The 27,770-nt window shown below is 37.0% G+C and overlaps 2 protein-coding genes across 2 annotated transcripts; both read left to right on the top strand.

Annotated features, from left to right (window-relative positions):
- The first annotated feature begins 3,502 nt into the window (after window positions 1-3,502).
- On the top strand, window positions 3,503-10,799 carry LOC140514067 (olfactory receptor 11G2-like). Its single transcript, XM_072624052.1, has 2 exons — window positions 3,503-4,430; window positions 10,765-10,799. The coding sequence occupies exons 1-2, from the start codon at window positions 3,503-3,505 to the stop codon at window positions 10,797-10,799; spliced, it is 963 nt and encodes a 320-aa protein (XP_072480153.1).
- Window positions 10,800-10,898: 99 nt separating this feature from the next.
- Window positions 10,899-20,357, top strand: LOC140514066 (olfactory receptor 11H4-like). The gene is made up of 2 exons (XM_072624051.1): window positions 10,899-10,974; window positions 19,363-20,357. Exons 1-2 carry the CDS (start codon window positions 10,899-10,901, stop codon window positions 20,355-20,357), a joined length of 1,071 nt encoding a protein of 356 aa, XP_072480152.1.
- The last annotated feature ends 7,413 nt before the right edge of the window (window positions 20,358-27,770 follow it).

The following is a 27,770-nucleotide window of genomic DNA, read 5'->3' as shown; positions in this document are numbered from 1 at the left end:
ACTCGCCTATCTTGTGGGGCAGTTGTTCATTTTGGTCATTTCCATCCTTAAGTTCAAAGGGAATTAACCCAACATCTTGAGGGCAGTCCTTAACCTCTCGATAACACAAAAAGTTACCAATGGAACACTCGGGCAGCTCATCACATGACCAGCCAGTCACCTATTTTCATCAAACTTCCCCTTGGCTTCCTTTTGCCCAAGTAATGATATTTAAATAGCGTTTCAAAATTACCAAAGTGCTTTACATACATTTACATGTACATTTGGCTCTCACAATAATCCTGTGATGACAGGTATTCTCCTTGTGTTACAGAAGAGGAAACTGAGGATCAAATTAAGTGAATCGTTCATGTGTACACAGCTACTAAGTTTCCGAGGCAGGATTTGAACTCATCTTCCAGATTTCAAATCCAGCCCTCTACTTTCATGTTCTCATCTCCTGTCATGCTTCCTAAAATCCCACCATCAAAAGACTTGGGGTCTTTAGGACAATCCTGTCAAAATAAAAGAAAATTGGGGAATGGTAATACCTTAAAGCAAGATCTTAAAGGCTTAAATCTATATCAGCTGACACCTCACACTTTAATTTATCATACTAAGCTAAGACCAAGTACTTTGAGAATATAACATTTGATGGAAGCCTGGGAAAAAATTATAACCAGAAGAGGGGCTTTGAAAAGAGAAAAATGTTCATCACAGAATACCTTCTTCCATTCATAAATTCTACCTAGTGTCAGTTCTTGCTAATAATTGCCCAAACTAACTTCTAGACTTGATTAATGGTCTGAGCAAATATATTGAAATAACCAACAATTTGTCCAATATAAAGCTAGTCAATCAAGAAGGCCTATGGAAGGGATTCCAGTTACACGGATTGTTATCCTATCTGAGCCTGTTCATTTTAATGGAAATCCGTAAACAGTTGCATGCTACATCATATATTTGGAAAATCAAGTCATTTTCAGAGAGCATGTGGCATTGACTTAATCTTCAGGGCAAGTCTTCTCTGACAGTCAGTATCATACATGGGAAAGAATTCTAGGGGATTTGGATTCAAATCCCACCTCTGGTGTTTATCACTTGTGGGACCTTTGAAAAGTCATCTCACTTCTCAGGACCACAGAAAGATAAAGGTGTTTGAATGAGATGGTCTTTGAGGTCCCTTCCAACTTGAGATCAATGATCAGTCAAGGATATTAATTTGGTGGCAGGGTGAAGAATGGACTAAAGAAATGAGATGAGTAGTCCAATCAAGAAGTGATATGGACCTGAATTGGAGTAGAACATATGAGTAAAGATAGATACAAGAGATTCTGAAGAGGGAGAATTGACAGGATTTGGCAACTGATTAGATATGATCAGGGAGAGGCAAGGAAGAGTCAGTGATGATCCTGAGATTGTAGACCAGGAATACTAGAAATATGTGAGTACAGCAGAAATTGTAAAGTTCAGGGTGAGGGTAGATTTCCAGGTGAAAGGTAAAGATTCCTATTGAGCATATATGAAAGTAATATGCCCCAGGCATATGCAGGTGTAGATGTCCAGTAAGCATTGATTGAAGTTCAGAAGAATGACTAGAACATATAGGCTTGGGGATAACCTTCACAGAGCAAATAATTAAAACCACAAGAGCTGATTATAACACCAAGAGAGAGTTTAGGGGGAAAAGACAGTATGGCACAGGAGAGATCCTTAGGAAACACTACTCATTGATGGTTGGGAGATGGAGCAACCAACAGAGGAAACAGACAAAACTGTGAGCAGGGTAAGAGAAACAAGGGAGTTCTGTCACAGAAATAAGGAAGAAATTATTCAGGAGGAGGGAATGTTCTAGAGTATCAAAAGCAACAAAGATATCAAGGAGAATGAATACTGAGAGTTACTGTGACTTCGAAGTTAAGAGTTTAGAGGTAACATTAGAGAAAATTATTTCAGTAAGAGTGATAGGATCAGAGACCAGAATTCAAAAAGATGAGGAGTAGATGAGGAAAGGGAATCAGTGAGTGTAGATGACTCTAGAAGTTCAAGTAGTAAAGGGAGAAGAAATAAAGGACATACTGGGATAGTAGGATAAAGATATTTTTAAGGAGATAACTGAGTTTGAAGACAAGAAAAAGGAGGAAATAATCAAGGCAGGAAGTTCATGGAGAAGAAAAGAAGAAATTGCATCAAGGTCTCAAGTACAGTTGTTGACTTTGTCAAGAAAAGGGGCACTTCATCACCTGAGACTAGAACAAAGGAGGGGAAAATAGTAGATGATGTTGAGGGGTTTTGAGTTGTTGAGTAGAAAAGAAAGGGGCAGCTAGGTGGTGCAGTGGATAGAGCACCAGTACAGGAGTCAGGAAGACCTGAGTTCAAATCTCACCTCAGACACTTGACAATCACTAGCTATGTGACCTTGGGCAAGTCACTTAATTCCAGTTGCCTCATCCTGGGTCATCTTCAGTCATCCTGATGAATATCTGGTCACTGGATTCAGATAGAGGAGAAGTGAGGCCAGTGACCTGCACAGCCCTCCCTCACTCAAAACAAAGTCAAGTGCAAGTCATGTCATTATTTCTCTGATGGTACGGTCTTCTTCAGCAACGAAGGATGAACACACACAGAAAAGAAAGGGGAGTTAACAATGTATGAGTTCATTTTTTTTCAGTTAAATATCAATGAAAACTATTCAAAGTATCCTAAAAAACTTAGTTCAGTTCTTAGCTTTAATAGACTTAATAACTTAAAACTTCACTTACACTTTCTGTACACCCCACATAATAATATAGAGAAAGGGAATGATTAGCAAAGTTGATATGAAGATAAGTTACTACATTTTAAGCATATAAGTGAAATAGGAAATTGTTATGCCATGGTAACTGAAGCTCTGAGTATATTATTCTTATCCATTAGACACCAAATCAAATATCAGCTACTTCATAACTCCTTTTTTATAAAAACCTCTTGATCCATAATGACAAATACCTTCCTACCTCAAAGATTAGTTTGTTTTATAGCTCTCTGACATGGTCATCATGTCTTATTTTGTATTATATATAGCCTGTATTGGCAAGGTAGACTGAAGAAAAATGTAGGGGTTTTTTTCTCATTTGGAAGGACTTTCCATCTTGAGGAACTGTAAGAATCAGGGGAGCTCAGAGACTCGGGTCCAGAGAAATTCAGGTAGTTTTGAGCTAGGTTTCCCTGATCTAATGAGTCTCTTATTTTCCATCACTCTTCAGTCTCTTCTTCCAGCTCAGAAGAACCATTCTTCTCATCAGTTACTTGCCATTACAAGATTATGATAATGTTTGTTGGTGTATAATCCCTTTATTACACTATAAGCCCTTGTGGGCAGGGATCTTAATATAAAGAAGCTTTATATTTCCCCAGTGTTCTACACTCAGTATTGATTAACAAATATTTGTTAAATTTTTATTTACTTTTAACATCTTCAAAGAGTGTAAAAATGATCAATTTTCAATCAATAACCTCTGGTTATTTTATAGCTTACAGGCAAATGAAAATTTCCAACACCAACCACAGTTCCAAAAGTACTGCTGGTTTCATTCTCCTTGGATTCCCCTGTAGCAGAGACATCCAGATCCTCCTCTTCATACTTTTTTTGATCATCTACATCTTGACTCTTCTAGGAAATGGTTCTATCATCTGTGTGGTGCATAAAAACAAGCGACTTCAAACCCCCATGTACATCCTCTTGGCCAACTTCTCATTTCTAGAGATCTGGTATGTCACCTCTACAGTCCCTAATATGCTGGTCAACTTCCTCTCTAATACAAAGACAATTTCCTTCTCTGGATGCTTCCTCCAGTTCTACTTTTTCTTCTCCTTAGGTGGTACAGAATGTTTTTTTCTGGCCATTATGGCATTTGATAGGTATCTGGCCATCTGCCGACCTCTGCATTATCCCACCATCATGACAGGACGTCTCTGCATCAACCTGGTGGTCAGCTGCTGGGTGTCTGGATTTCTCTGGTTCCTAGCTCCCATCATTCTCATCTCCCAACTGTCCTTCTGTGGCTCCAGAGTCATTGATCACTTTCTTTGTGACCCAGGCCCACTGCTAGCTCTCACTTGTACCAGAGCCCCTTTGGTAGAATTCACCTGCTCCATTGTGAATTCTTTGCCATTGTTTATTCCTTTTCTTTTCATCATGGGAACCTATGCCATGGTCCTGAGAGCTGTGTTGAGGGTTCCTTCAGCAGCAGGTCGGCGTAAAGCCTTCTCCACCTGTGGGTCCCATTTGGCTGTGGTGTCACTGTTCTATGGCTCTGTGATGGTGATGTACGTGAAACCAACATCAAGCCATGAAGCAGGAGCACAGAAAATTGTGACCCTCTTTTATTCTGTGGTGACCCCATTCTTAAACCCTTTGATCTACAGCCTTAGGAACAAGGACATGAAGGATGCCCTAAGGAAAATACTGAGCAACTGAACATTATATATAGTGTCTACAAAAGACATCCTTGGGACCCAAGATAGATGGTGCAATATCTATATCAGGTGAAAAAATCAAAAATGAGAAAGATCAACGTAAAAGAAATGTGTTCAATCCTTCATTTGCAGTGGTCTTTTGCACATCTCTACCACAATACGCCACTTGCATTTCAAATTCAGCATGGCCAGATTTGCACTCATCTTCTTTCCCTAAAAATCTACCTCTCTTTCCATTTTCCATATTTTTATTGATTATTCAATAACAGGAGAATGGGCATTTGTCCAATAATGAAATTCAAAATACTGGAATCATTTATTATACATTCTTCTCCCTCAGTCTTCACATCCAATCTGTTCTCAAACCTTGTCAGCTCATCCTTGGCAATATCACTCTTATTGGTTCCTTGACTTCCATTCATACTGCTATTATCTTCATTACCTCAGTATAATATTGTAACAAGCTTCTAATTCATCTTCCTGAATCCCATCTTTCCTTTCTCAAATCCACCTCATTTACTTGTCAAAGTAATCTTCCAAATAAACAGAGAATCATGACATTTACTTCCTTACTCAAAATGTTTCAGTGGCACTGAATGGTTTATCAGATAAAATAAATATTTTCAGCTAAGACTTTCTGGTCCTTAACAGTCTAACTCCAACTTTCCTTTCCAGATTTTTTTCTATTGCCTTTTATACATGCTATATTCCAGTGAAAGACCACTAGCTCTTTCCTAATCTCATCTTGCCAAATTCAAAGATAATCCCTTTTGCCTAGAGCATACTTTCTCTACATCTCCACCTTTATAACCTTTTTGTTCCTTCAAAGTCAAAAGCAGAAAACTCCTCTTCCATGCAGTTTTTCCTAATCCTTCCAACTTTAAGTAGCATTTTCCACTTTAATTTCTTCTAGCATATTGTAGAGACCCCTTTTTATTTCTTTTTTGTTTTTTCATTACATTTACAGATTACTCCCACTTTGTGAGGTCTCACAATTTAGAAAAACAATTTAGGTAAAATTAATAATAAAGTGATCTCATCTGAAAGTGCTTGTAATATTTCACAGTGGTACCTCTCCACTCAATCACCTCTCTATTTTTTTTTAAATTAACAAAAACTATGCTCTCTCCCTCCCACTTCATTGGAGGGGTAAAGATAACTAAACAAAGATCTTGTAACAAATATCAAGTCAAGGGGGAAAATGTCCTTTGGTGTATCTCTACATGTGTGTGGTGTGTATTTATACTACTGCACCCTAAATCTATCACCTTGTTGCAATGGATAGCATGTTTCATCACTGGTCCTCTGGAATCATGAATGCTCCTTGTATCAATCATAGTTCTAACAGTTTTTAAAATCATTTTTCTGTGCAATGTTATTATTATACAAATTGTCCTCCTGGTTCTGCTCATTCCATTCATCATCAGTTTATAAAAGTCCTCAAAAGTGTTTGTTTTATAATCTTGATGTTTCAATATCCATTTTTTTCTGGTTCTGTTCCTTTTGCTCTATATCAGTTCATAAAGAGATCAAAGAAAGATCAAAAGAGCCATATGTACAAAGATATTTATAGCAGTTCTTTTGTAATAGCATAGAATGAAAACTGAGGGGGTGCCCATCAGTCAAGGTACGGCTAAGTTGTAGAATGTGCATATGACAGCATACCACTGTGGTAAGAAATGAGGAAAGAGATTATTTTTAAAAGAAACATAATTTTTTCTTCTTTGTCTTTCTTTTGTCTTTTTTACTTTTTCCTTTGTCTCAAATAGATCTGTAAATGTCTTATCTTACTATTCTATTGTAAGTTCCTTGACAATAAGGATTGTGATGGTTTTGTCTTTGTATTCCTTAATGCAATTTATACATAGAAGGCAGGCAATGAATGTATGTTCTATTGAATGGCATCCAATTATTAAATTTTACTGACTATTGTGTCTCTTACCTTTCCTGACTTTGTTTTTATTTGTAGTTTGCCAAGCTCCATTTTTCCAAATTTTGTCAAAATTAAAACCATGTAGGAAGGTGGCAGTTTCAGGCTTCTTTCACAACTGTGAAATAAGGGTGCTTGTGAATATATGAGGCAGTGTGGTGTAATGGAACAAACACTACGTCAGGAGTTAGAAGAACAAAGGTGGAATCTCGGCTTTGTTTTTATTTGTTGGAGATCCTAAGCAAGTCATTTTAAAACTCTGAGTTTCAATTACCTTGTCTACAATAGAAGGGATTTCTAAGGTCGATGACCAGCTCTAAACCTTAATGTAAATAACCGATTCCTATGGAGAGAGAAGAAAAACACTTTTTAGGCATAAACTGTGTGTAAGGCATGATGGAATACATGTGCTAGGGATACAAAGACAACAAGAATACTAGCTAGCATTTCCATTGTACTTTAAGTTTTGCAAATTTATTTAGATATTTGCAAATTTATTTAAATATTTTCAAATATTTAAAAATATTATCTGATTTTGTCCTTACTAGAACCCTAAGAGGTAGGGGCTATTATTACACTCACTTTGCAGATGGAGAAATGGAGACAAAGATTAAGTTATTTTTTTCAGTCTCCCACGTATAGTCTGAGGCCAGATTTTAACTTGGGTCTTCCTTAGTTCAGACTCAATGCTCTGTTTACTGTGCAGCTCTTACCTATTGGTGCTCTGCCCAAAGTGTAAACCTGAAAGTTTGGTTAAAGAAATAGCAACTGGCTAAATGCATACATTTTATTATTTAATTCCTTAAAATAACAGTTACATAGTACTACAGAGACAGATATTATCTGACTGCTGATACAAAAATTGGCCAGGTTTAAGTCTGTTTTAGGACAAAGAAGGTGGTCTGTGTCCTTCAGATTTATGGTCTCCATAAGTGATTAACTTATAGAATTTCTTAATTGCATAGGTTGTAAATACAAAAGATAACTGAGTCTGACAAAGTTTCAATTGAAATTACAACCCAAGATGTCTGTGTTTTCTTTACCATTAATATGCCATAATATTGTATATATCCACAATATATTAAGATATGTAAAACGTCTCATTATTCAGAAAAAGTGTCTTAGATTAAAGGTCTCTTAAGGAATGTTAAGTCAGCCCTGGCTTTGTTGACATAGGAAGAGACATTCTCTGAGTTTGCTTCAGAGAGAATAAAGAGATTATTCCAAAATTTAGATTAAATATTATCAAAAGAAACATAAATTTTGATTGCTGAAACTTCACAATGTATCTTGGAGTTTGTAAGCTAGGTTTCTTTTTTAAGGACCATGCCTTAAACCCAAATCACTGGTCCTCATTGATTGGCCGACAATAGGTCCCAGCCCAAGTTTCACTTAGTCATTGTTTGAGTTTTTATGGCTCAGAGTGAAAGTAAATATCAATTATTTCTGTTTGGCCCAAAACCCTGAGGTGCTCCTGCTCCCAGAAAGATCTTTTTTTTCACTAGGTAAAAGAGGTCATTCTTTGCCTCATTTCTTACCTAGCCTTAGTCACTAATTGGACATTGCTTCAAACTGAGACTTGGGAAAGACCTTAGTTTAAAAAGTTCAAGGTCTTGGGTCTCCTCAGATGGTTTCCCCTCCTGGGCATTGGTGTACTCCTCTGCTGAGCCCATGGTCCCTCCCAGAGCCTAGGCTTGGGTAGTGAAGCCTGCAGAAAGTTGCAGTGACCGCATTTAGGGTTAGGGATGATGCAGGCCACCCAGACTCCCCCGACACCCCTCCACTGCACACCTACAGTCCTCACTGGGGGCCTCACTGACACCTTCCCAGTCCCTGCAGCCCCAGGCTGCAGGCACTGCCCTCCCTGCAGGGCCAGCCTCCAGGGCCTTCCAGGCTCTGGCAGGATCGTGTCCCCTTCCTGGGCAGACAGGGTTCAGTGGAAATGGCAGCTGCCCAGGTCTTGGGCTTGCTGAGGTCAGAGAAGGCATGACGACCATGTCCCTGAATTCCAGCGACAAGCCTATGACCCAGAGGTCTCTATTGGTGCTGATAGTGGTGACCCTCTGTGGTCCTCGTGCCCTTCGTGATCAGAAGCATCAGAATGAAAAGAAGAAATAGAAAGACAGGAAGATATAGAGTTTGGGACACAACTCTAGAAAATACGGAGTTAACACCTTTAGAACAAGATGATGAAGACCATACAACTTTGTTTGATGCTAATCATCCCCAAGATAAGAATGTGCCTTTTAATGAGAAAATTTCATTGGTGAACATCAAAGGAAGAAGCTTATGATTGAGGAATAAGAAATCAGTATCAGTCACGGCATGGGGGTGGGGTGGTATTTAAGTTATGTATATTATGACTTTTAATTTGTTGCTGAAATTAATACTGTATCAGTTTGATGAATCTTTGTGTATATAGGAATGTTCTATTAATGAGTTCAAATCTGAAGAAAAAAGAAATGCAGTGTAATAGAAATCTCCTTGTAAATTACCATTAAAATAGGGTGTTTTCAACTTTGTTTTCTTTACTGCTTACTATAATGTGATGAAGTTTTTGTTTATATGTTAATCAGCAAATATTAATTATTTTGCTGGTATAATGTTTTAAATAATCATCAGTTATAACTACCCACTGAAGTACAAATTTTCTAATGTAGTTTGATGTTTTCCTCCAACAAAATGTATATCTCATTTGGGGGGCGAGGGGGAATGTCCGGTATATTGCTTTGTTTTTGAGTATTTTTAATTACATCAGTATATGAACTATTGTATGCAAAGCAATAAATGTCATTTTAAATTGTTTTAACTGTTCAGAAAGGGAAATGAAAGACAGAATAATTTGAAGATAAAAGCTTATTTCCAAAATAAAATTTTTATAAAGGTCAAGGTCTCCCATTGAACTGAGTACCATTTCCAGTCATCCTGATCCATATCTTGCCACTGAAACTAGATGGTTCTAGAGGAGAGGGTAAAGCTGGTAACTCTGCATGACGCTGCCTCACTTGAATCCAATTCACTTGCAAGTCATGACATCACTTTCCTGATGTAATCGTCATCTTCGAGAATGAATGACAAACAGATTGGCTAATATGACAAAACAGGAAGATGATAAATGTTGGTGAAAATATGGGAGAGTTGGAACACTAATTCATTGTTGGTGGAGCTGTGAGCTGATCCAACCATTCTGGAGAGCAATTTGGAACTATGCCCAAAGGGCTACAAAAATGTGCATACCCTTTGACCCAGCAATACCACTTCTAGAACTGTATCCCCAGGAGATCATAAAAATGGGAAAGGGTCCCACATGTACAAAAATATTTATAGCAACTCCCTTTTTGGTGGCCAAAAACTGGAAATCAAGGGGATGCCCATCAATTAGGGAATGGCTGAATAAATTGTGGTATATGAATGTAATGGAATACTATTTTGCTATAAGACATGATGAAAAGGAAGCCTGGAAAGATTTCTATGAACTGGTGTTAAGCAAAAGGAGCAGATCCAGGAGAACTTTGTACACAGCAACAACCACAGTGTGCGAGGAATTTTTCTGGTAGACTTAGTACTTCATTGCAATGCAGGGACTTAAAAAATTCCCAATGGACTCTTGAGGCAAAATGTCTTCCATATCCAGAGAAAGAACTACGGAATTTGATCACAGAATGAAGCAGACCATTTATTTTTGTATTGTTTTGTTTTGATTTGTTTTATGATTCCTTCCATTCATTTTAATTCTTCTATGCAACATGACTAAGGTGAAAATGTATTTAATAGGAACGTATGTGTAGAACCTGTATAAGATTGTGTGCTGTCTCAGGGAAGGAATGGGGAAGGTGGGGGGAAGAAGGGGGAGGAAGAAGAAAAAAACTAAGATATATGGAAGTGATTGCAGAACACTGAAAACAAATGAAATAATTTAATAATATTTAAAAGAAAGAATGAATGACAAACATCAACAACACCAACCTAGGTGCCTCTACAACAAATAAAACAATCTCTACTCACAGGAAGCTTACATTCTAATGGGAGTCAGTCATTGCTTTATTTTATTCAATATCTTTGGTACTATAGACAGAATTGCAGATTTCTCTTCAATTTTGCGACCTTGAGAAAATAAATAAATTACATGAGCCTATATTTAATATATTTAAGAAGGGTTATTATCATCCTTCTAATAGTTATTTTAGAAGTGTATTTCATTTTACTGAATAAACAGGAATGAAGTAAAAAAAGAGCAAGAGGAAAGGAAATGGAAGAAATATTGTATTTTAGTCATAAAATGCAGGAGAGATGTGCAGATGGAAGGATCAGATGAAGGTTTTTGTGGATGGAAGACATGAGTATGTTTGTAGGCAGTACGAGAAGCTGAAGGTAGACAGAAAAAGAATGAAGAGAAGTAAGTGTGAGAATGATAAAAGAGATAATCTGCTGAAGTAAATGGGATAGAATGAGATCATTTGTGTAAATAGAGGGCTTTGGTTTCCAAGCAGAAAGGTAACCTCTTCTTGTGAGGCAGGGATATATAATGCTAATGGTGGATGAGGTGAAGAGTGAAAGATGTTCCCAGCCCATTATTGGTTATGGTCAGGCATCTGGAAGCCCTGTCTGTTGGTGTTTATTTCTTTGTATTTTCTCTGAAGTTCACACTAAAACACAACTCTACCAAAAAAAAATTTCATTGGATAATATATTTTACCTATATATTATATAAATACATATATGTGTGTGTATATCTATATGTATATTTATATACATAAAGAAATAAAATAGTGGTGATTTCAAATGATGCATCATAAAAATTTTGCTTGCTCCAATTTTTAAATGTTTAATGAAACTTTATTTAATAGTTAGCAAATTGACAGATACTACCAATGCGATTTCCAAAAATGCAAGTAGTTCCTTTATGCGTAATGAAAATCTTCAAAATCTATGGGAAAAAGAAGATGAACTTCAAAAATTGAACTTAGGAGGGAACTTTACACATTATATAATTAGGAAATTGAGATAAGACTCAGAAACCTCAAAATAAGTGGCAATTGAGCCAATGAGGTATTTTCTGAAAATTTTGTTTCTGCAAGAAAGACAAAAATAAATTGTCTGGTCATCAACCTCAATATACCCAATGGTGAACATTAAACTGGATAGCTATTCTAGGATAACCTAAGAAAAACACAAATAACATAAAGGAGTCATTGCAAATATTCTACCATTTGCTTCCTAAAGCTGATAGTGAGCAGAAAGCAAGAGATCCGTGTCAATAAAATCCTGTGTTCACTCCTAAAATCTGTTGGGATACAAATACGTAAAGAGGGAAACACTGAATAGATAACATAAATTAAAAATCAAATTCAATAGCCATATATAGTGTTTAGGGATTAGTGACATCTTCATATGCTGTCTTCTATTAATTTATGACCACAAACTACCTTTTCACAAAGTAGAATTTATCAGGTATGGTTAAAGGTTATCATTACCATAAGTAGTTCATAACTTATGAAGGTTATCAATTAAATTCCAAGACAAGATTTGTTAAATTGTTGTGAATCTGAAATGCATTTTCCATAAAGCAATTAAGGAGGACTGGCTAAACAAATCATGATATGTGAACATAATGGAATATTATAGCTCCATGAAAAATGATAAAAAGGATAGATTCAGAGATAGAGGTAAAAATTTACATGAACTGATGCAGAGTGAAGTGAACAGAACCAGGAGATCAATTTATACAAACACTACTGTAATATGAAGGAAGCAACGTATGACTTTAGAACAATGCAATAACTGATTTTGACTACAAGTAACTGATGATGAAGCATGCTGCCACCTTCACACTAAAAAGGTGACATACATTTTTTAAGCAGTCATGAGTCAATGAGTGCTTTTATTTTGATTGACTGTATCTATTTCTTACAAAGGAGGGCTTAATTTGTTTTTGTTTAAGAGGGTTGTGAAGAGGAAGAAACAGTGATAGTGAAGTACCTGACAGAAAATGCAAAAATTATTAATGAACCACTGTTAAAAACTCAAAAGAAAACATAAAGATGTTCAAAAGATAACATAATCAGGCCAGTTTTGTTATTTTATACTGAAGTGAATGTTACTATAAATACTACATAAGAGAAATTCATAGTTTAGATACAATGCTCCTTTTCTGGTCTTCTTTGTATATTTACCCTTCTCTGTACATGTAAAAATTATATGTTTGTTGATGTTTTTTAAGTAAATAATTTTAAAAACAAAAAAGTTTAAATAAATACCTCTGTGTGTGTCTGTCTCTGTGTCTCCATGTGTGTTTCTCTCCCCAATCCCCAAAACTCATTTCCATTACCTCACAAAAAAACTGTCTCCCCAAAATTTCCCAGTAGGCTACAGATACACAAAATTGGCTTTGGAAGAGTTGTGAGGTAGAAAAATGGACTTTAGTCTCCATTTCGATTCAACAGGCATTTATTAAATGCTGACCATGTGTCCAGCTGTGCTAGGCATAGTTCATACTGTGCTACACACTGGATATACAAAAAAGGAAAAACAGTCCTGGTATTCAAGGAACAATAAACCTTGGGAATCAAGGAAAAAACTCAGTCACAATTTAGCACATTACTATGCTCACCTAACATGATTTCACAGAATCACAGGAATATAGATTTGAAATGGAACCCAACCAGCATCTAGTCCAACTCATTAATGAAAAAGAAATATCCTCTACAACATCAAGCTTGTCTCGACTGGAGATTGATCTCCAGTGATAGAAGCCATCACCTCCCAAGGTAGCCCCTCTTCTAACAGTTGTTCAAGTACTTATGGTCATATTTCCCTTCAATCTCTGTTCAGGCTAAATTTCCTCAATTTCTTCAATTGATCATCATATGACTTTGGATCAGGGCCTTGCCCATCCTCATTGCCTTATAACTGAAACTCTTCAGACAATCTTTCCTAAATCTGGCACCTAGAACTAAACACAAAACTGCAGATTTCCTCTAACCATGCAGAATGCAGGAGGACTATCACTTCCTTAGTCCTGTAAGCTATACCTCTCCTAGGATAGGGCAGTGAATAGAGTGCTCATCTTGCTGAGTTCAAATCCAGCCTTAAACACTTGGTAGCTGTGTGACCTTGGGCAAACCACTTAACCCTACTTACCTCAGTTTCCTCATATGTAAAATGTGCTAGAGAAGGAAATGGCAAGAATCATTGCCACAAAAACCCAAAATGGGATCACAAAGAGCAAAATCCAACTAAAATAGCTGAACAACAAAATGCAACCCAAAACCTGGTACTTTTTTTTTTTACTGTGAGAACACACTGCTGCATAGATTCCTCCTAAAATACCTGATCTTTTATTCAGACAAATTGCTATCTTACAATTCCTTCCTCTCCCACCCAATTTAATGTGCAATCTGGTCCCAAGCAAATCAGTAAATAATCAGTTAATGAAAGAAACCTTTGAAGTGAGAATTGGAACACTAAATCAGATGCTGTGTTGTTAGGTAAGAGTAACTATTCAATAAGAATGCTATTACATAGATCATATTTAACTCAATTTATGTGAATATATATTAATAGACTATCCCAGGCAGGCATGGTGGCCTAAACTTATAATCTCTTCTACAAGGAAAAACTAAAGCCAGTGAATCACTTAAGTTTAAGAATTCTGAGCTACAGTAGGGCTAGAACTGATCTGATGTCAACATCTCATGTAAGAGAAATATGCTGAACCCTTGAGGAATAAGAAACCAGTCAGCTATTTAAGGAGTGGCAAACCAGCCCAAGTCAAAAATGAAACAAGTCAATGTTTCAATGTCAATCACCAGTGGAATCTAGGCCACAAGTGTCAATTTCCTTCCAATCTGAGCAAGATTTAAAGATCTATCTCAAAAAAAACTGTTCAGTTGATCATAGTTTGTTGGAAAATAAAAATATCAAAGGAATAGGGTAAAAACTAAAGACAATTTAAAATTTTTTATCTTGAATTGTATTAAATAAAATTGATCATGCAAAGTTCACAACTGATAGATCACGTAAAAAAATCCAATGCAAAAATGAAGTCATGAGAAGGTCAAAGTGTGTGAGGCAAATATTTCAACACAAAGCAAGGACCTCAGTGTATTATGAACCTCTTCCTCATTCCCAAAGCAAGATGATTTCTCAATGCCCTCTTTAAACAAACAATAGTTCTCCTGAAGTCATCCTAGATACTTCCCCAAGTATGTTTCTTACTTTACTCTCCCTAGTTATACCTTCAGGAGAAATATACCCCAAATTGATGAGGAGTTGGGATGATGGAGGGAGGAGTAGTGTATGAAAGATACAAATCAGCCAACAAGGAGCCTGAGAACTGGGAATTCAGAACAATTTACATTAAAAACCAATTGTGTCCTATGGGAGTCTCACCAGGGCTTCCTTTAGCTTCTCTCTATCCATTTCAAAATGTGTCCTACAGGAATCAGACCCCCAAGAGAAGCTTTTTCTCCCCAAGAGTTTTCAGCTCTTCACTGGGGGAAAAAACAGAACGTGAAAGTCATAATAAGGGGCACATTATTAAAACACTTCTCTACCTAACTACATCATTTACGGAATGCATAAAGCAAGGGAAGCCAGGTTCCAGAGTTAATGCCATGGTTGATACAGAGCTTTGGAAGGTATTTGGTGACAGATGCAGACCTGAGATTAGAATAAAGACTTGTTCAGATTCTTTGGGATAAGATTCCAGGTGAGAGAATGAGTGCTATGGATGGGAAGTTCAGACTCAGGGTTTCTCTTCTTAGATCGTGACTATATGATTTAAGGATATTTAATGTATATGTACATGGCACATATACTTTTTCTCTCTCCATGTGGTGCATCACATGGTTCTCCCTAGAAAACCTGATTAGAAGCACAGCTATGGTAGATCCCCTTTGTATTTTGGCATGTTCTGAGGCATACAATTTTTCTCTTTAAAGGAAAAATAATTCCAAGAACATGCCAATCTATGAAATACTAGACTATGTTCAAATATGGTGTTATTCCAATTAGAAATCGGCTTTCTTAGTGCAAATCCTCCAACACTGAACTCCAACAAGAAACTCCTGATATTGACTATTCATTTCCAAGGTCCATGAATGATCCTCAACTTTAGAATCCACTCTTCTCATAAGAAGTAATAAGTTATGCCTCACAATAGAGAAACTTGATAATACAGAAATTTGTTCTTCTTGTTCAGTCATCTCAGACCCTTCATTATCCCATTTGTAGTTTTCTTGGCAAAGATACTGAAGTCGTTCACACTGTCCTTCTCTTTTTATAGATGAGGAATCTGAGGCGAACAGGGTTAAGTGACTTGCTCAGGGTCACTCAGATAGTAAGTTATTGAGACCAGATTTTAATTCAGGAAGATAAGTCTTCCTGACTTCAGGCCTGGTGCTGTATTCACTGTGCCAACAAGCTTTCCCATACAGAAAGCAACTGTTCTGTAAAGTAGAACGTATTAGAACAAAGTAGGAAGTAAATATATGTAATTATTGTCAGGTAACCCTGTGATGACCATCGTGTTTCACATCAGCTTACTGACTGGTAATTGTCTATACTAACTGTTATGAAAGATTATCTCTGCTTTATTATTATGAAAAATATCTTCTAGACTTCCTACTTCACATATCTAAACTTACATGCTAGATAATTTTGCATATGACAATAAAAGTATGTTGATCTGCAAAAATTTTTATATGCAATAGCTATTTTAGGCAGCATGGTATGATAAAAAGAACAGTGGATTTAGAGTCAAGAGACCTGTATTCAAATTGCACCAACAACGGTGACTGTCCTTGTAGCCATGGATATATCTCTCCACTTTAGTTTCCTTATCTACTAAGTTAGGATAATAATAGCTATCACACCTACCTCTCAGCACTATTGTGGATAACAAAGGAGACATGTTTAAAGTGCTATAAATACTTCAACTATTTTTAATTATACTGAATGAAGATCCTGACAAAATACAAGATCTTTAGGGCAAAGGCTGGTTCATTTTTGTCTTTGCCTGCCTAGAAACTATCACAGTGCATGCACATAATTGGAACTCAATAAATATCTAGCAGATTGATTGATGGATTAATGGATTCTAACATTTGTAAAAGTGTTTGGAAACATTTGTTCTTTAAAAATATACTTTATGCATCACCAAGATGAGATGCTCCATGACATCTTCTGACTTTCTGCCATCACCAGAAAAGGAGTTATGTTTCTAAAGTACTGACTATTTATCATTATCTGATCCTCATTCTGAATTCCTTGCAGGTTAAGTATCAGTTACAAATGCAGGGATTTGGCTATCCATAAACTCTGGACAGCAAAACAATGCATCCTGGTAAGTTCTTTCACAATATAGTATAATGTTCAGTCCTTTGTCTCAGATTAACATGTGTCTATACATGATTAAAAGTGATTCTTTGAAAAAAATCTGTTAAAACATGCTCAGTGTTGAAAGCAGATAAGATAGCCCAAGGAGCTACTTATAAAGAGTTGAAAAAAGAAAATTAATTGCAATCTTATGCAAACTCATTTCTAATCTCAAAAGAAAATTAACTCTGTCTCCTCTTCGATATATCTCTGGTCTAAGAAAAGGCATAATCATTACACTGTTGGAGGGGAATCGTATTGGTACAAACAGCTCAAGGGAACAAATAAACCCAGTATCTCAACAGAGGGTTTCACCTGGCAGAAGTCAAGCTATTAACAATCATTCTGTTTTTCAGCTGAGGTCTCTTAGTCAGTTTCTGCAATTAGACAATAAACTGGTTCATCAGCAAGTACAGAGCAGCCTATCTGGCATCGGAAGAAATCCAAATGAAACACTATTTTCTGCTTTGGGGAGCCCATAACGAGAAGCATTTATCCTTTCAGAGAAGTAACTGATTCATTAATAAAGTTCAGGTGGTTTATCAGTTGGGTGATTCCTCTTTGTTGAACTGATTCTAGCTGAAATCCAGTGTCATTCTAATTATTAAGAGTTACTACTCAAGGTTTGGAGCAGTGAGCTTTGGGGACGAGAAGAGGAAAAGTGATTTCTTGCTGGAAATGTGTAAGCGAGGCAACATAGACCTTATTTTTTGGAAATGTCCAGTGAGCCAGAGAGATAGGTCCCAAGAGGATCAAGCTAGGGATTTCTTAAATGTTACCCCTATCTGAAATCCAGACTTTAATAGGAAGAACAATGGAAGAAAAAGCCACATGACTGGAAAAATTGGCTCAGGCCAGAAAATCCCAAGGCTTATAGAGCCAGACATACAAAGGTATAGATTCACAGCAATTTTAGCTAAAATGGAGATGGGGGGCAGGGGGAACATTCAGAGCTCCATTTTTGGCACAAGCCTGTTGCTTAGAAAAAGATGAGAAAAGGGGAAAGTTACCTTGCATTCTGTCCACTTTAACCGATACCTTCTTCTCTTTTATATTAACCAGGGGAAAAAATTCCACAATGAAGATTTTTTAAAAAGTCACAAAATTCATGTTAAAGGTTACTTTACCTGTTCCAACAGAACTTTTGAAAAATTAATTTTGATGATGCACCCTTTTAAAAATATTTAATTTAAACATTTTTTTTTGTTTTGAGTTCCAAATTCTCTTCTCTTCAACTCCAACCTCACCCACTAAGAAGGCAAATAATATGATAGAAATTGCACATGTGAAGTCATGCAAACCATATTTCCATACTGATCATGCTGCAAAAAGATGCAAGAAAAATAAGTAGCTTTTAAAAATTATGTTTCATCAGATTTCTCTTTGGAGGTGGATAGCATTTTTCATCCTGAGTCCTGCAGAATTGTCTTGGTCGTTGTATTGATCAGAGTAGCTAAGTCTGTCCCAACTCATCATGATTATATTATTCCTGTTACCATGTACAACGTTCTCCTGGTTCTGCTCACTTCACTCTGCACTAGTTTATGTATAAATTTCCCAGGTTTTCTGAAATCATACTGCTTATCATTTCTTACAGAACAGTAATATTCTTTCATAATTACATACCACAACTTGTTAAATCTTTCTTTAATTGCTGGGCATCCACTCAGTTTCCAATTCTTTGCCACCACGAAAGGGACTACTATAAATAATTTTGTACATATAAGTCCTTTTCCTTTTTCTTTGATCTCTTTGGGATACAGAACTAGTAGTAGCATTTCTAAGTCAAAGGGTATGCACAGTTTAGTAAACCTTTCAGCATAGTTCTAAACTATTCTCCAGAATGATTGGACCAGTTCTCAATTCTACTAACAATGCATTAATGTCCTTATTTTTCCACATACTCCCCAACATCTGGAGGGGAGATGCTCATGTCAATTGATCTGACAATCATGAGGTAACATGGTGGAGTCATTTTCATTTGAATTTATCTAATTATTAGTGATTTAGAGCATATTTTATCTGACTGTTGTTAGTTTTGGTTTTCCTCTTCTGAAAACTTAATTACCCTCTGATGAGTTATTATAGAAATGATTTCATTCAGATTAGACCAAAAACTTCAAAATAAAATTTTGTTAGTGTTTCAGAAAATAACAAGAGTACTTGATATTATATGCTGCCACAGAAATAAAAAATATGCAAACATTTCATAGTAGGAAAAGAATCACAACTAACCTAGAAAAAGCTTTGTAAGTTGAATTGCTTGCCCCCCTAGTTGTTACTTTACAATACATCCATTTAAAGTTTCCCCTAAATAGCACATTCTCCTTAACCACCTAAGAGGTGGAATCATAGGGAGCAGGTAAAAGGGAAAACTTATTGTCTTTTTTTTAATAGGGACCTAAGTCTTCAGAATCCTAGTAAGCAAGAAATAATGACAACTTGAAATCTGAAGGACGGTACAAGAAAGTGGAGGTATGGGCTGACTGGGACAAGAAAAAAAAAGAGAGATTACAGCGTGGAAAGAAGCTGACATTATTGAGTCTGGTTTCCATATGCCTAAGTTATTAACCCTAGAAGCTCTGAAAAGGTCTCATTAAAATCCTTGTACTAAGAAGATCCAAGATGCAAAGCAATTGATGTAATTGTGTCTTCTGTCTTTTCCACAGCTCAGGGAACAAGGAACAAGTCAGGAGCACACACTGTGACTGAATTTGTCCTCCTGGGCTTCCCTGGTCACTGGGAGATACAAATCTTACTCTTTTCTTTGTTTTTGATAGTCTACATCCTGACCTTGATAGGCAATGGGGCCATTGTCTGTGCAGTAAAGTGGGACCAGAGGCTCCACACCCCCATGTACATCCTACTAGGGAATTTTGCCTTCCTAGAGATCTGGTACATCACATCCTCTGTTCCCAGCATGTTAGAAAACTTCCTCTCAGAAACCAAATCCATCTCTTTTGCTGGCTGCTTCCTTCAGTTCTATTTCTTCACCTCCCTTGGTACAACTGAAGTCTATTTTTTGTGCATCATGGCTTATGATCGTTATCTTGCCATCTGCCACCCACTGCACTACCCAACCATCATGACCTTAAAGCGTTGTTTCACCTTGATGTCTGTGTGCTGGGTGCTTGGCTTCTTAAGTTATTCTCTCTCTGCTGTACAGCTCTCCCAGCTGACATTTTGTGGTCCCAACATCATTGACCACATTATTTGTGACATAGATCCACTGATGTCTCTATCATGCACTCCTGCCCCTGCCACTGAAATTCTGTTCTATATCCTAAGCTCCCTCATCATCATCCTCACCACGTTGTACATCCTTGGCTCTTACATACTGCTGCTAAGAGCTGTGCTGCAAGTCCCCTCAGCAGCTGGCCGGAGGAAAGCCTTCTCCACATGTGGATCCCATCTGGCTGTAGTGTGCCTCTTCTTTGGGAGCCTTATGATCATGTATGTGAGCCCAACATCTGAGAACTCAGGAGAAGTACAGAAGATAATAACCTTGTTCTATTCAGTTGTGACACCATTTTTAAACCCCATGATCTATAGCCTCAGAAACAAGGAAATGAAGGCTGCTCTAAGAAAAGTCATGGGGATCACTTCAGAATAAACAAGGCATATGTATGAATTTCCCATATGGTTCTATACTCTAACACAATTCAAGAAAAATTGATTACATACTTCCTGTGGGCAAAACACTGGAGAAAATGCAAAGATGAATAAAGACAATTGAGAAAGGCATGGTCTCCCACTGCTGCTGAAGTGAATACTTTGGAGGTGGGTTGGGAACATCTCAGGATGATTCCTCATCATTTCATGTACAACATGTCCTGATCCACCTATGTCTCTACTCAATAACAGTAATATTCAGATAGACATTTACTCTTAATCCACTGAGTCAACCTTGACTCCAAATTCTTGAGTGTGAAGTTGTTGAGTGTGAAAAGAACTTCATCTGTCTGGGTCATGGTATACCAAACTAACCTAACTTGTATCTGCTGAGTTCTTTTTACTTGGATCACTGCAGGTTTTCTTATCGTCTCCCAAGGGCCTTTTCAAAGTTTCCAAAGAACAGGAGACACAAGGGTTATCTGATCAGGTGCCTCTCATCCATACCATGAAGCAGCTTACCTCTGTAATCACCATCATTCTCCTCTCTGCCCCCTTCTACACAACTTACTTAGCAGAGACACAACTTCTCAAATGTTCTTCTTTCTAACTCAGACTTGAAATTGTCAGCACAGTGCCCTAATTCAGATGTCTGTTCTCAGTCTTATACAAGTATGAAACTAATGAAGACATTGCAATAGGTATCAACTGGAGTCTCTGGTTTCTCATTTTGCTTCTGCTGAAGTGGGGTTAGGAGGGCATAAATTCAGAAAGATAACAAGAGACAAATCCAAGTACATGCAAACATGAAATTTGGAACTCCAGAGAAAAGACTATCAAACTTCTCAAGTTTACTAAATGAAAGGAAGGATACAGTTTTGAAATAAGATTCAATTTGCTTTTCCAAGGGGAGATGAAAGGGAAAATCTCTAGTTTTCAGAACATGTATTGGTACTTTTACACTTAATTTCAAAGCCCTGATACATTATTCATTAATATTAAGTTATTTCAAGAAATATTTGCTGAGTTGAATCAACAGAAAGAATTTATGGAATACCAGTTGTGTTCACAGGACTACCTTGCCACTTGAGGATACAAAGAAGAGCCATTCCTCAATAAATGAATCATCAAAAAATATGAACACTTTTTTAAAAGAATTTCAGGTTATAAATTGCACTAACTACTATTTGGAAATCTGATCCAAATCAATAGTGATATGAGAAATGCAAATTAAAAACTCAATGAGCTTTTGCCTTTCACTCTGACCAAGAAAACAAATAGAGGAATAGTCAGTGTTTGAGGGATTATGGGAAGAAAGAACACATATATTGTTAGTTGAGCTGCGAATAAGTCCAAACATTCTAGGTAACCATTTGAAATTATTTTTTAAAAAAGTAACTTCACTGATCATATTTTTGACCCAATAAATCCTGTTACTAGACATATGCCCCAAAGAGTTCAAAGGCACAAACAAAAAATCACAGCAGGACTCTCTAAGGTAGCAAAATACCGGAAACAATGTGAATGCTCATCAGATGGAGAATAGCTGAGTAAATTGATGCATAAATGTAGTTTATATTATTTTGCAGTATGATAAAAGGAATTCAGAGAAAAATAGGACAAATCTATATGAAATAATACGGATTAAAATAAGTGAAAACAGTATATACCATCCACAATGACAACTAAAATAGAAAGGAAAATATCTCAAGAAGGAATTTGAGCTTTGAATGATTGAGAAAGGGGAAAAGTGATCCTAGAGAACAGATAATGGAACATGCCTATCTCTTTGCAGTGGAGAGAAGGGATATAGCAGGGTGGGATGCTGTATATATTATTAAATATGGTCACTATGAGGTACTTTGGATAATTGTTTTCCTTTGTTATAAAGGAGGGTGCAATGGGGGAGGGGAGTGGCAATGGTATAAATCTAGAAATAACTGTGATGTAAAAATCAAAGGAATCAATAAAACAATTTTGAAACATAAAAAAAAGAACCAGGTAGAGCTATTACCTTGCAATCATGCCAGATCTTATAAGTACCATTATGGTATCACTGATTCTATGTTCTTTGAACTATCCCATTGGGTTTTGTTATAACCTTCAGGGAACAGCCAATATTTTTATATAATCTACTCATTTTGTTTATGCCTTTGGCCATGTAGAAGCTAAAATTGAAAATCTACTGGAGGAACAATTATATAGACTGATGTTTCAAATTGGTAGAACTACTGACTCCTTTGCCTCCATTTTTTAATGTTTCATTTTTTTCCAATTACATGTAAAATTTTTTTAAATTTTTTTTTAAATTTTGAGTTCCAAATTCTTTCCCTTCCCTCACTCCTTCCTCCCATTTCTCACCTCCCCCTGGGATGGCAAACAATTTGATAATGCATGTGCAGTCATTCTGTGGTCCTCACATTACTGAACATTTTATTTGTGACATAGACCAATGATGGCCCTGTCATGTTTTCCTCCTGCTGCCACTATAATTCTGTTCTATATCCTAAGCTCCATCATCATCTTCCTCTCCATACTCTACAGCCTTGGCTCTAACATCATCCTGCTAAGAGCAGTGCTGCAAGTTCCTTCAGCTGCAGGCCAGAGTAAGGCCTTCTCCATACATGGATCCCATGTGGCTGTGGTCTGTCTATTCTTTGGGAGCTTGTGACCATGTATATGAACCCAACATCGCAGGGGAAGTACAAAAGATAACAACCTTGTTTTACTCAGTGGTGATTCTCTTCTTAAATTCCCTGATCTATAAAGCCTTCGAAATGAGACAAAGGTTACCCTGAGAAAAGTAATGAGGATAGCTTGAAAATAAACAGTCGCATGTATGAATTTTACATGTGGTTCATTACTCTATTGACTTCCAATTCATGGGATTTTCTTGGTTTGTAGAACCTGTTTTCATAGACTTTCATTTTCTGAACCTTTTCAATTTTTTTGGAATGAGCTACAAGGGCTCTTTCCATACCACTCCCAGTAAAAAGTTGAAATGGTAGCTGTTGGCTTGATGAGGTCTTAAAATTTGCAATTTCTATAAAATTTAATAATAATAATTGAATATAATTCAACCTTCTTAACTTAATGGTAAGAAGCAGCATGGCATAATAGACAATCATTACATCAGCATGACATAGATTCAAATCCCATCTTTGACGCACATTTACTATACCTGTGAGCAAGTCATTTAACCTCTCAAGGGGTGCCCCAGGCAACTTTCTAAGACTATAAGTTACAGATATGTTGCAGATCTGAATTAGTAGAAGGAATCTCTACACAACAAACTCCCTACACTGATGAAATCACAGGGCCAGACCCCAAAACAAAAAAAAAACATTTAATGGAAAAAATTAATAAAGTGGGTGAAATCTTGGCTAGAAAAAAATAAAAATAAATTCATTTTCTTACAAAACTGAGTGTTTAAAAAGTATCTGAGGAAACTTCTTCAGAAAGAAAATTAAACCAGATATTTATATACAATTTCTTTGGTTCTCTTGAGTAGGGGCATAAAGCAAAGAGATTTTGTGCAAGTTATCCCCCTAAATTGTAGCTGAGTGTTCATATGATGAGGTGCAATGACAAAAAGATGATACTTTGAGATGAGGTTGTCATCTGGAATTGTCATCCGAAATGCTTTTGGAGAAGTTAGACAATTCACCAAGACCAAATCAGAGGAAGGTCAAATGAGACCAGAAAGACCCTAACAAGGAAGTCTACCATCACTTCTATGATATATTTCAGTGTGAGATATGTAGTCTATTTTCTTAATGCTTCATCTATTCCCTCTTCCCCACTAACTAGTCTAGTATTTTCTGGTCTTCATACAAACAAACTCTACCACATTTTCCTGCTTTGGTTATTAGATTGCCTCACCTGTGTATATTGTCTTAATACAGAATTACATTCTTCCTCCCTTTTTTCCTGTCATAAATCTTTTTTTTCTTTTTTTATAGTTTTTTATTTTGTTTAATTTATTTTGAACTTAAATACTAAAACTTAAATACACAGTAAGAAAATAACCTTAAACTTACTGCACTCTGAAACTGGGACTCCAATGGGTCCCTGCCTAAAGGCTCCTCTGGACCCTCCTAGATGCAGTGATTATCAAGAGTAACTGCTGCTGTTTTCCTCTCACCCTAATGTCTTTGTTTTTCTTGACTTCACTAAAGGGACAATGCCCTGGCTACTTCTTAAACAGGCCTATTCAATGAATGGGTGTTGCCTCACACTAAGTGTGTACCTGAAAAGACTTTGGCTTAAAGGGCCCAAGGTCTCCCAGTGCATCCTGGGCCACCTCCAGTCATCCTGAGGAATATCAGGTCACTTCAGTCAGATGGCTCAGGAGGAGAAGTGAGGCTGGTGACCTGCACAACCTTCCCTCACTCAAAACAAAGTTAAGTGCAAGTCATGTCACCATTTCTCTGATGGCGTAGTCTTCTTTGGCAAAGAAGAATGAACATGACTAAACATAACTCATTCATACCTAGTTATCATGTGTGCCAGTTTGTGATGTTGTTCATTTCCTTCCTTAAGTTCAGAGGGAATTAATCCAACATCTTGAGGGCACTCCTTAACCTCTCTTGAGAACACAAAACTACCAATGGAACACTCGGGCAGCTCATCACATGACCAGCCAATCATCTTTTCCCATCAAACTTCCCCTTAGTTTCATTATGCCCACGTAATGATATTTAGAGAGCATTTCGAAATTGCCAAAGTGCTTTACATACATTTACATATATACTTGGTTCACACAATAACCCTGTGATGGTATGTATTATCCTTGTGTTACAGATGAGGAAACTGAGGCACAGTCAAACTAAGTGAATTGTTCATGTGCACATAGCTACTAAGTCTCCAAGGCAGGATTTGAACTCATCTTCCAGATTTCAAATCCAACTCTTTACTTTCATGTCCTCATCTCCTGTCATGCTTCTTAAAATCCCACCATCAAAAGACCTGGGTTCTTTAGGACAATCCTATCAAAACAAAAGAAAATTAGCGAATGGTAATACCTTAAAGCAATATCTCAAAGGCTTAAATCTATATCAGCTGACACCTCACAGTTCAATTTATCATAGTAAACTAAGACCAAGTACTTTGGGAATATAACATCTGATGGAAGCCTGGGAAAAAACTACAACCAGGAGAGGGGCTTTGAAAAGAGAGAGAAAGATGTTCACCACAGAAGAACTTCTCCCATTCCCAAATTCTAGCTAGTGTCAGTTCTTGCAAATATTGCCCAAATTAACTCAGAGACTTGACTAATGACCGGAACAAACGTACTGTGTCCAATATAAAGTCAGTCAATCAAGAAGGGTTATGGAAGGGATTCCTGTTACAGGGATTACTATCCTATCTGATCCTGTTCATTTAAATGAAAATCTATAAAACAGCTGCAATGCTACAACATATATTTGGGAAATTAAGTCATTGTCAGAGAGCATGTAGCATTGACTTAATCTTCAGGCCAAGTCTTCTCTGATAGGCAGCTTCATACATGGGAAAGTATTCTAGGGGATTTGGTTTCAAATCCCAAATCTGGTGTTTATCACTTGTGGGACCTTTGACAAGTCACCTCACTTCTCAGGACCACAGTAAGATAAAGGTACTTGAATGAGATGGTCTCTGAGGTCCCTTCCAACCTGAGATCAATGATCAGTCAAGGATATTAATTTGGTGGCAGTGTGAAAAATGGACTAAAGAAATGAGATGAGTAGTCCAATCAAGAAGTGATATGGACCTGAATTGGAGTAGAACATATGAGTAAAGAGAAAAGGATAGATACAAGAGATTCTGGAGAGGGAGAATTGACAAGATTTGGCAACTGACTAGACATGATCAGGGAGAGGCAAGGAAGAGTCAATGATGATTCTGAGATTGTAGACCAGGATAAGTAGAAGGATGTCAGTACCCTCAGCAGAAACTGTAAAGTTCAGAGCAAGGGGAGATTTGGGGTGAAAGGTAAAAATTCCTTTTGTGGACACATAAAAGTAAAATGCCCCAGGCATATCCAGGTGAAGATGTTCAGTAAGCATTGACTGAAGTTCAAAAGAATGATTAGAATATATAGGAAAGACAAAACCTGCACAGAGCAAATAATTAAAACCACAAGGGCTGGTTATATCACCAAGAGAGAGTTTAAGGAAAATGACAGTAGGGTCCAAGAGAGATCCTTAAGAAGCACTACACATTGATGGTTGAGAGATGGAGCAACCAACACAGGAGACAGACAAAACCGTGAGGTGGGTAAGACAAACGGGAGGACTGTCACAGAAGTAAGAAAGAAATTATTTAGGAAGAGGGAATGTTCCAGAGTGTCAAAAGCAACAAAAATATCAAGGACAATGAATACTGAGAAAGAGTTACTGTGACTTAGAAGTTAAGAGATTAGAGGCGACCTTAGAGAAAATGATGTCAGTAGAGTGATAGGATCACAGCCCAGAATTCAAGAGGATGAGAGGTAAGTAGAAGGTGAGGAAAGGGAATCAGTGAGTGAAGATGACTCTAGAAGCTCAAGTAGTAAAGGGAGAAGAAATAAAAAACATCTTGGGGTAGCAGGATAAAGATGTTTTTAAGGAGATAACTGAGTTGCACATGTGGATAAGGAAAGGAGACAATGGATAAAGAGTGCTTGAAGACAAGAAAAAGGAGGAAATAATCAAGGCAGCAAGTTCCTGGAGAAGAAAAGAAGAAATTGGATCAAGGTCTCAAGTACAATTGTTGACCTTGTCAAAGAAAGGGGCATCTGATCACCTGAGATTAGAGCAAAGGAGGGGAAAATAGTACATGATGCTGAGGGGTTTCGAGTGGTGGGGTAGAAAAGAGAGAGGACTTAACAATGTGAGGTTTGTTTTTTTCAGTAAAGTATCATTGAAAGCTATTCAGGGTATCCTAAAAAACTTAGTTCAGTTGTCACCTTTAATAGTCTTAATAACTTCAAACTTCGCTAACACTTTCTGGACACTCTGCATAATAATACAGAGAAAGGGAATGATTAGCAAAGTTGATATGACAAGAAATTGCTGCATTTTAAACATATAAGTGAATAGGAGATTGCTATGTCATGGTAACTGAAGCTTTGAGCCTCTTATTCTGATCCTTTAAACACCAAATCAAATGCCAGTTACTTCACAACTCCTTTTTTTTAACTCTCTTGATTCATATTGACAAATACCTTCCTATCTCAAAAATGATTTTGTTTTATAGCTCTCTGACGTATTCACCATGTATCATTTTGTATTACATATATTGGCAGGGTGGACTGATGGAAAATGTAGGAGTTTTTTTTTCATTTGGAAGGACTTCCCATCTTGAGGAACTGTAAGAATCAGGGGAGCTCAGAGACTCGGGTCCAGAGAAATTCAGGTAGTTTTGCGATAGGCTTCCCTGATCCAATGAGTTC

This window comes from Notamacropus eugenii, chromosome 7 (genome assembly GCF_028372415.1).
Source record: "Notamacropus eugenii isolate mMacEug1 chromosome 7, mMacEug1.pri_v2, whole genome shotgun sequence".
Taxonomy (NCBI): domain Eukaryota; kingdom Metazoa; phylum Chordata; class Mammalia; order Diprotodontia; family Macropodidae; genus Notamacropus; species Notamacropus eugenii.
This window is presented reverse-complemented; position numbering and strand designations above follow the sequence as displayed.

Excerpts from the sequence above, each read along its gene's own strand:
- LOC140514066 (XM_072624051.1), top strand. The coding sequence starts at position 10,899 with ATGGTGGATGAGGTGAAGAGTGAAAGATGTTCCCAGCCCATTATTGGT. Across the intron at positions 10,975-19,362 it reads GGCATCTGGAAGCCCTGTCT|ATCCAAGATGCAAAGCAATT; the intron begins GTTGGTGTTTAT and ends TGTACTAAGAAG.
- LOC140514067 (XM_072624052.1), top strand. The coding sequence starts at position 3,503 with ATGAAAATTTCCAACACCAACCACAGTTCCAAAAGTACTGCTGGTTTC. Across the intron at positions 4,431-10,764 it reads TGCCCTAAGGAAAATACTGA|TAAGTGTGAGAATGATAAAA; the intron begins GCAACTGAACAT and ends AATGAAGAGAAG.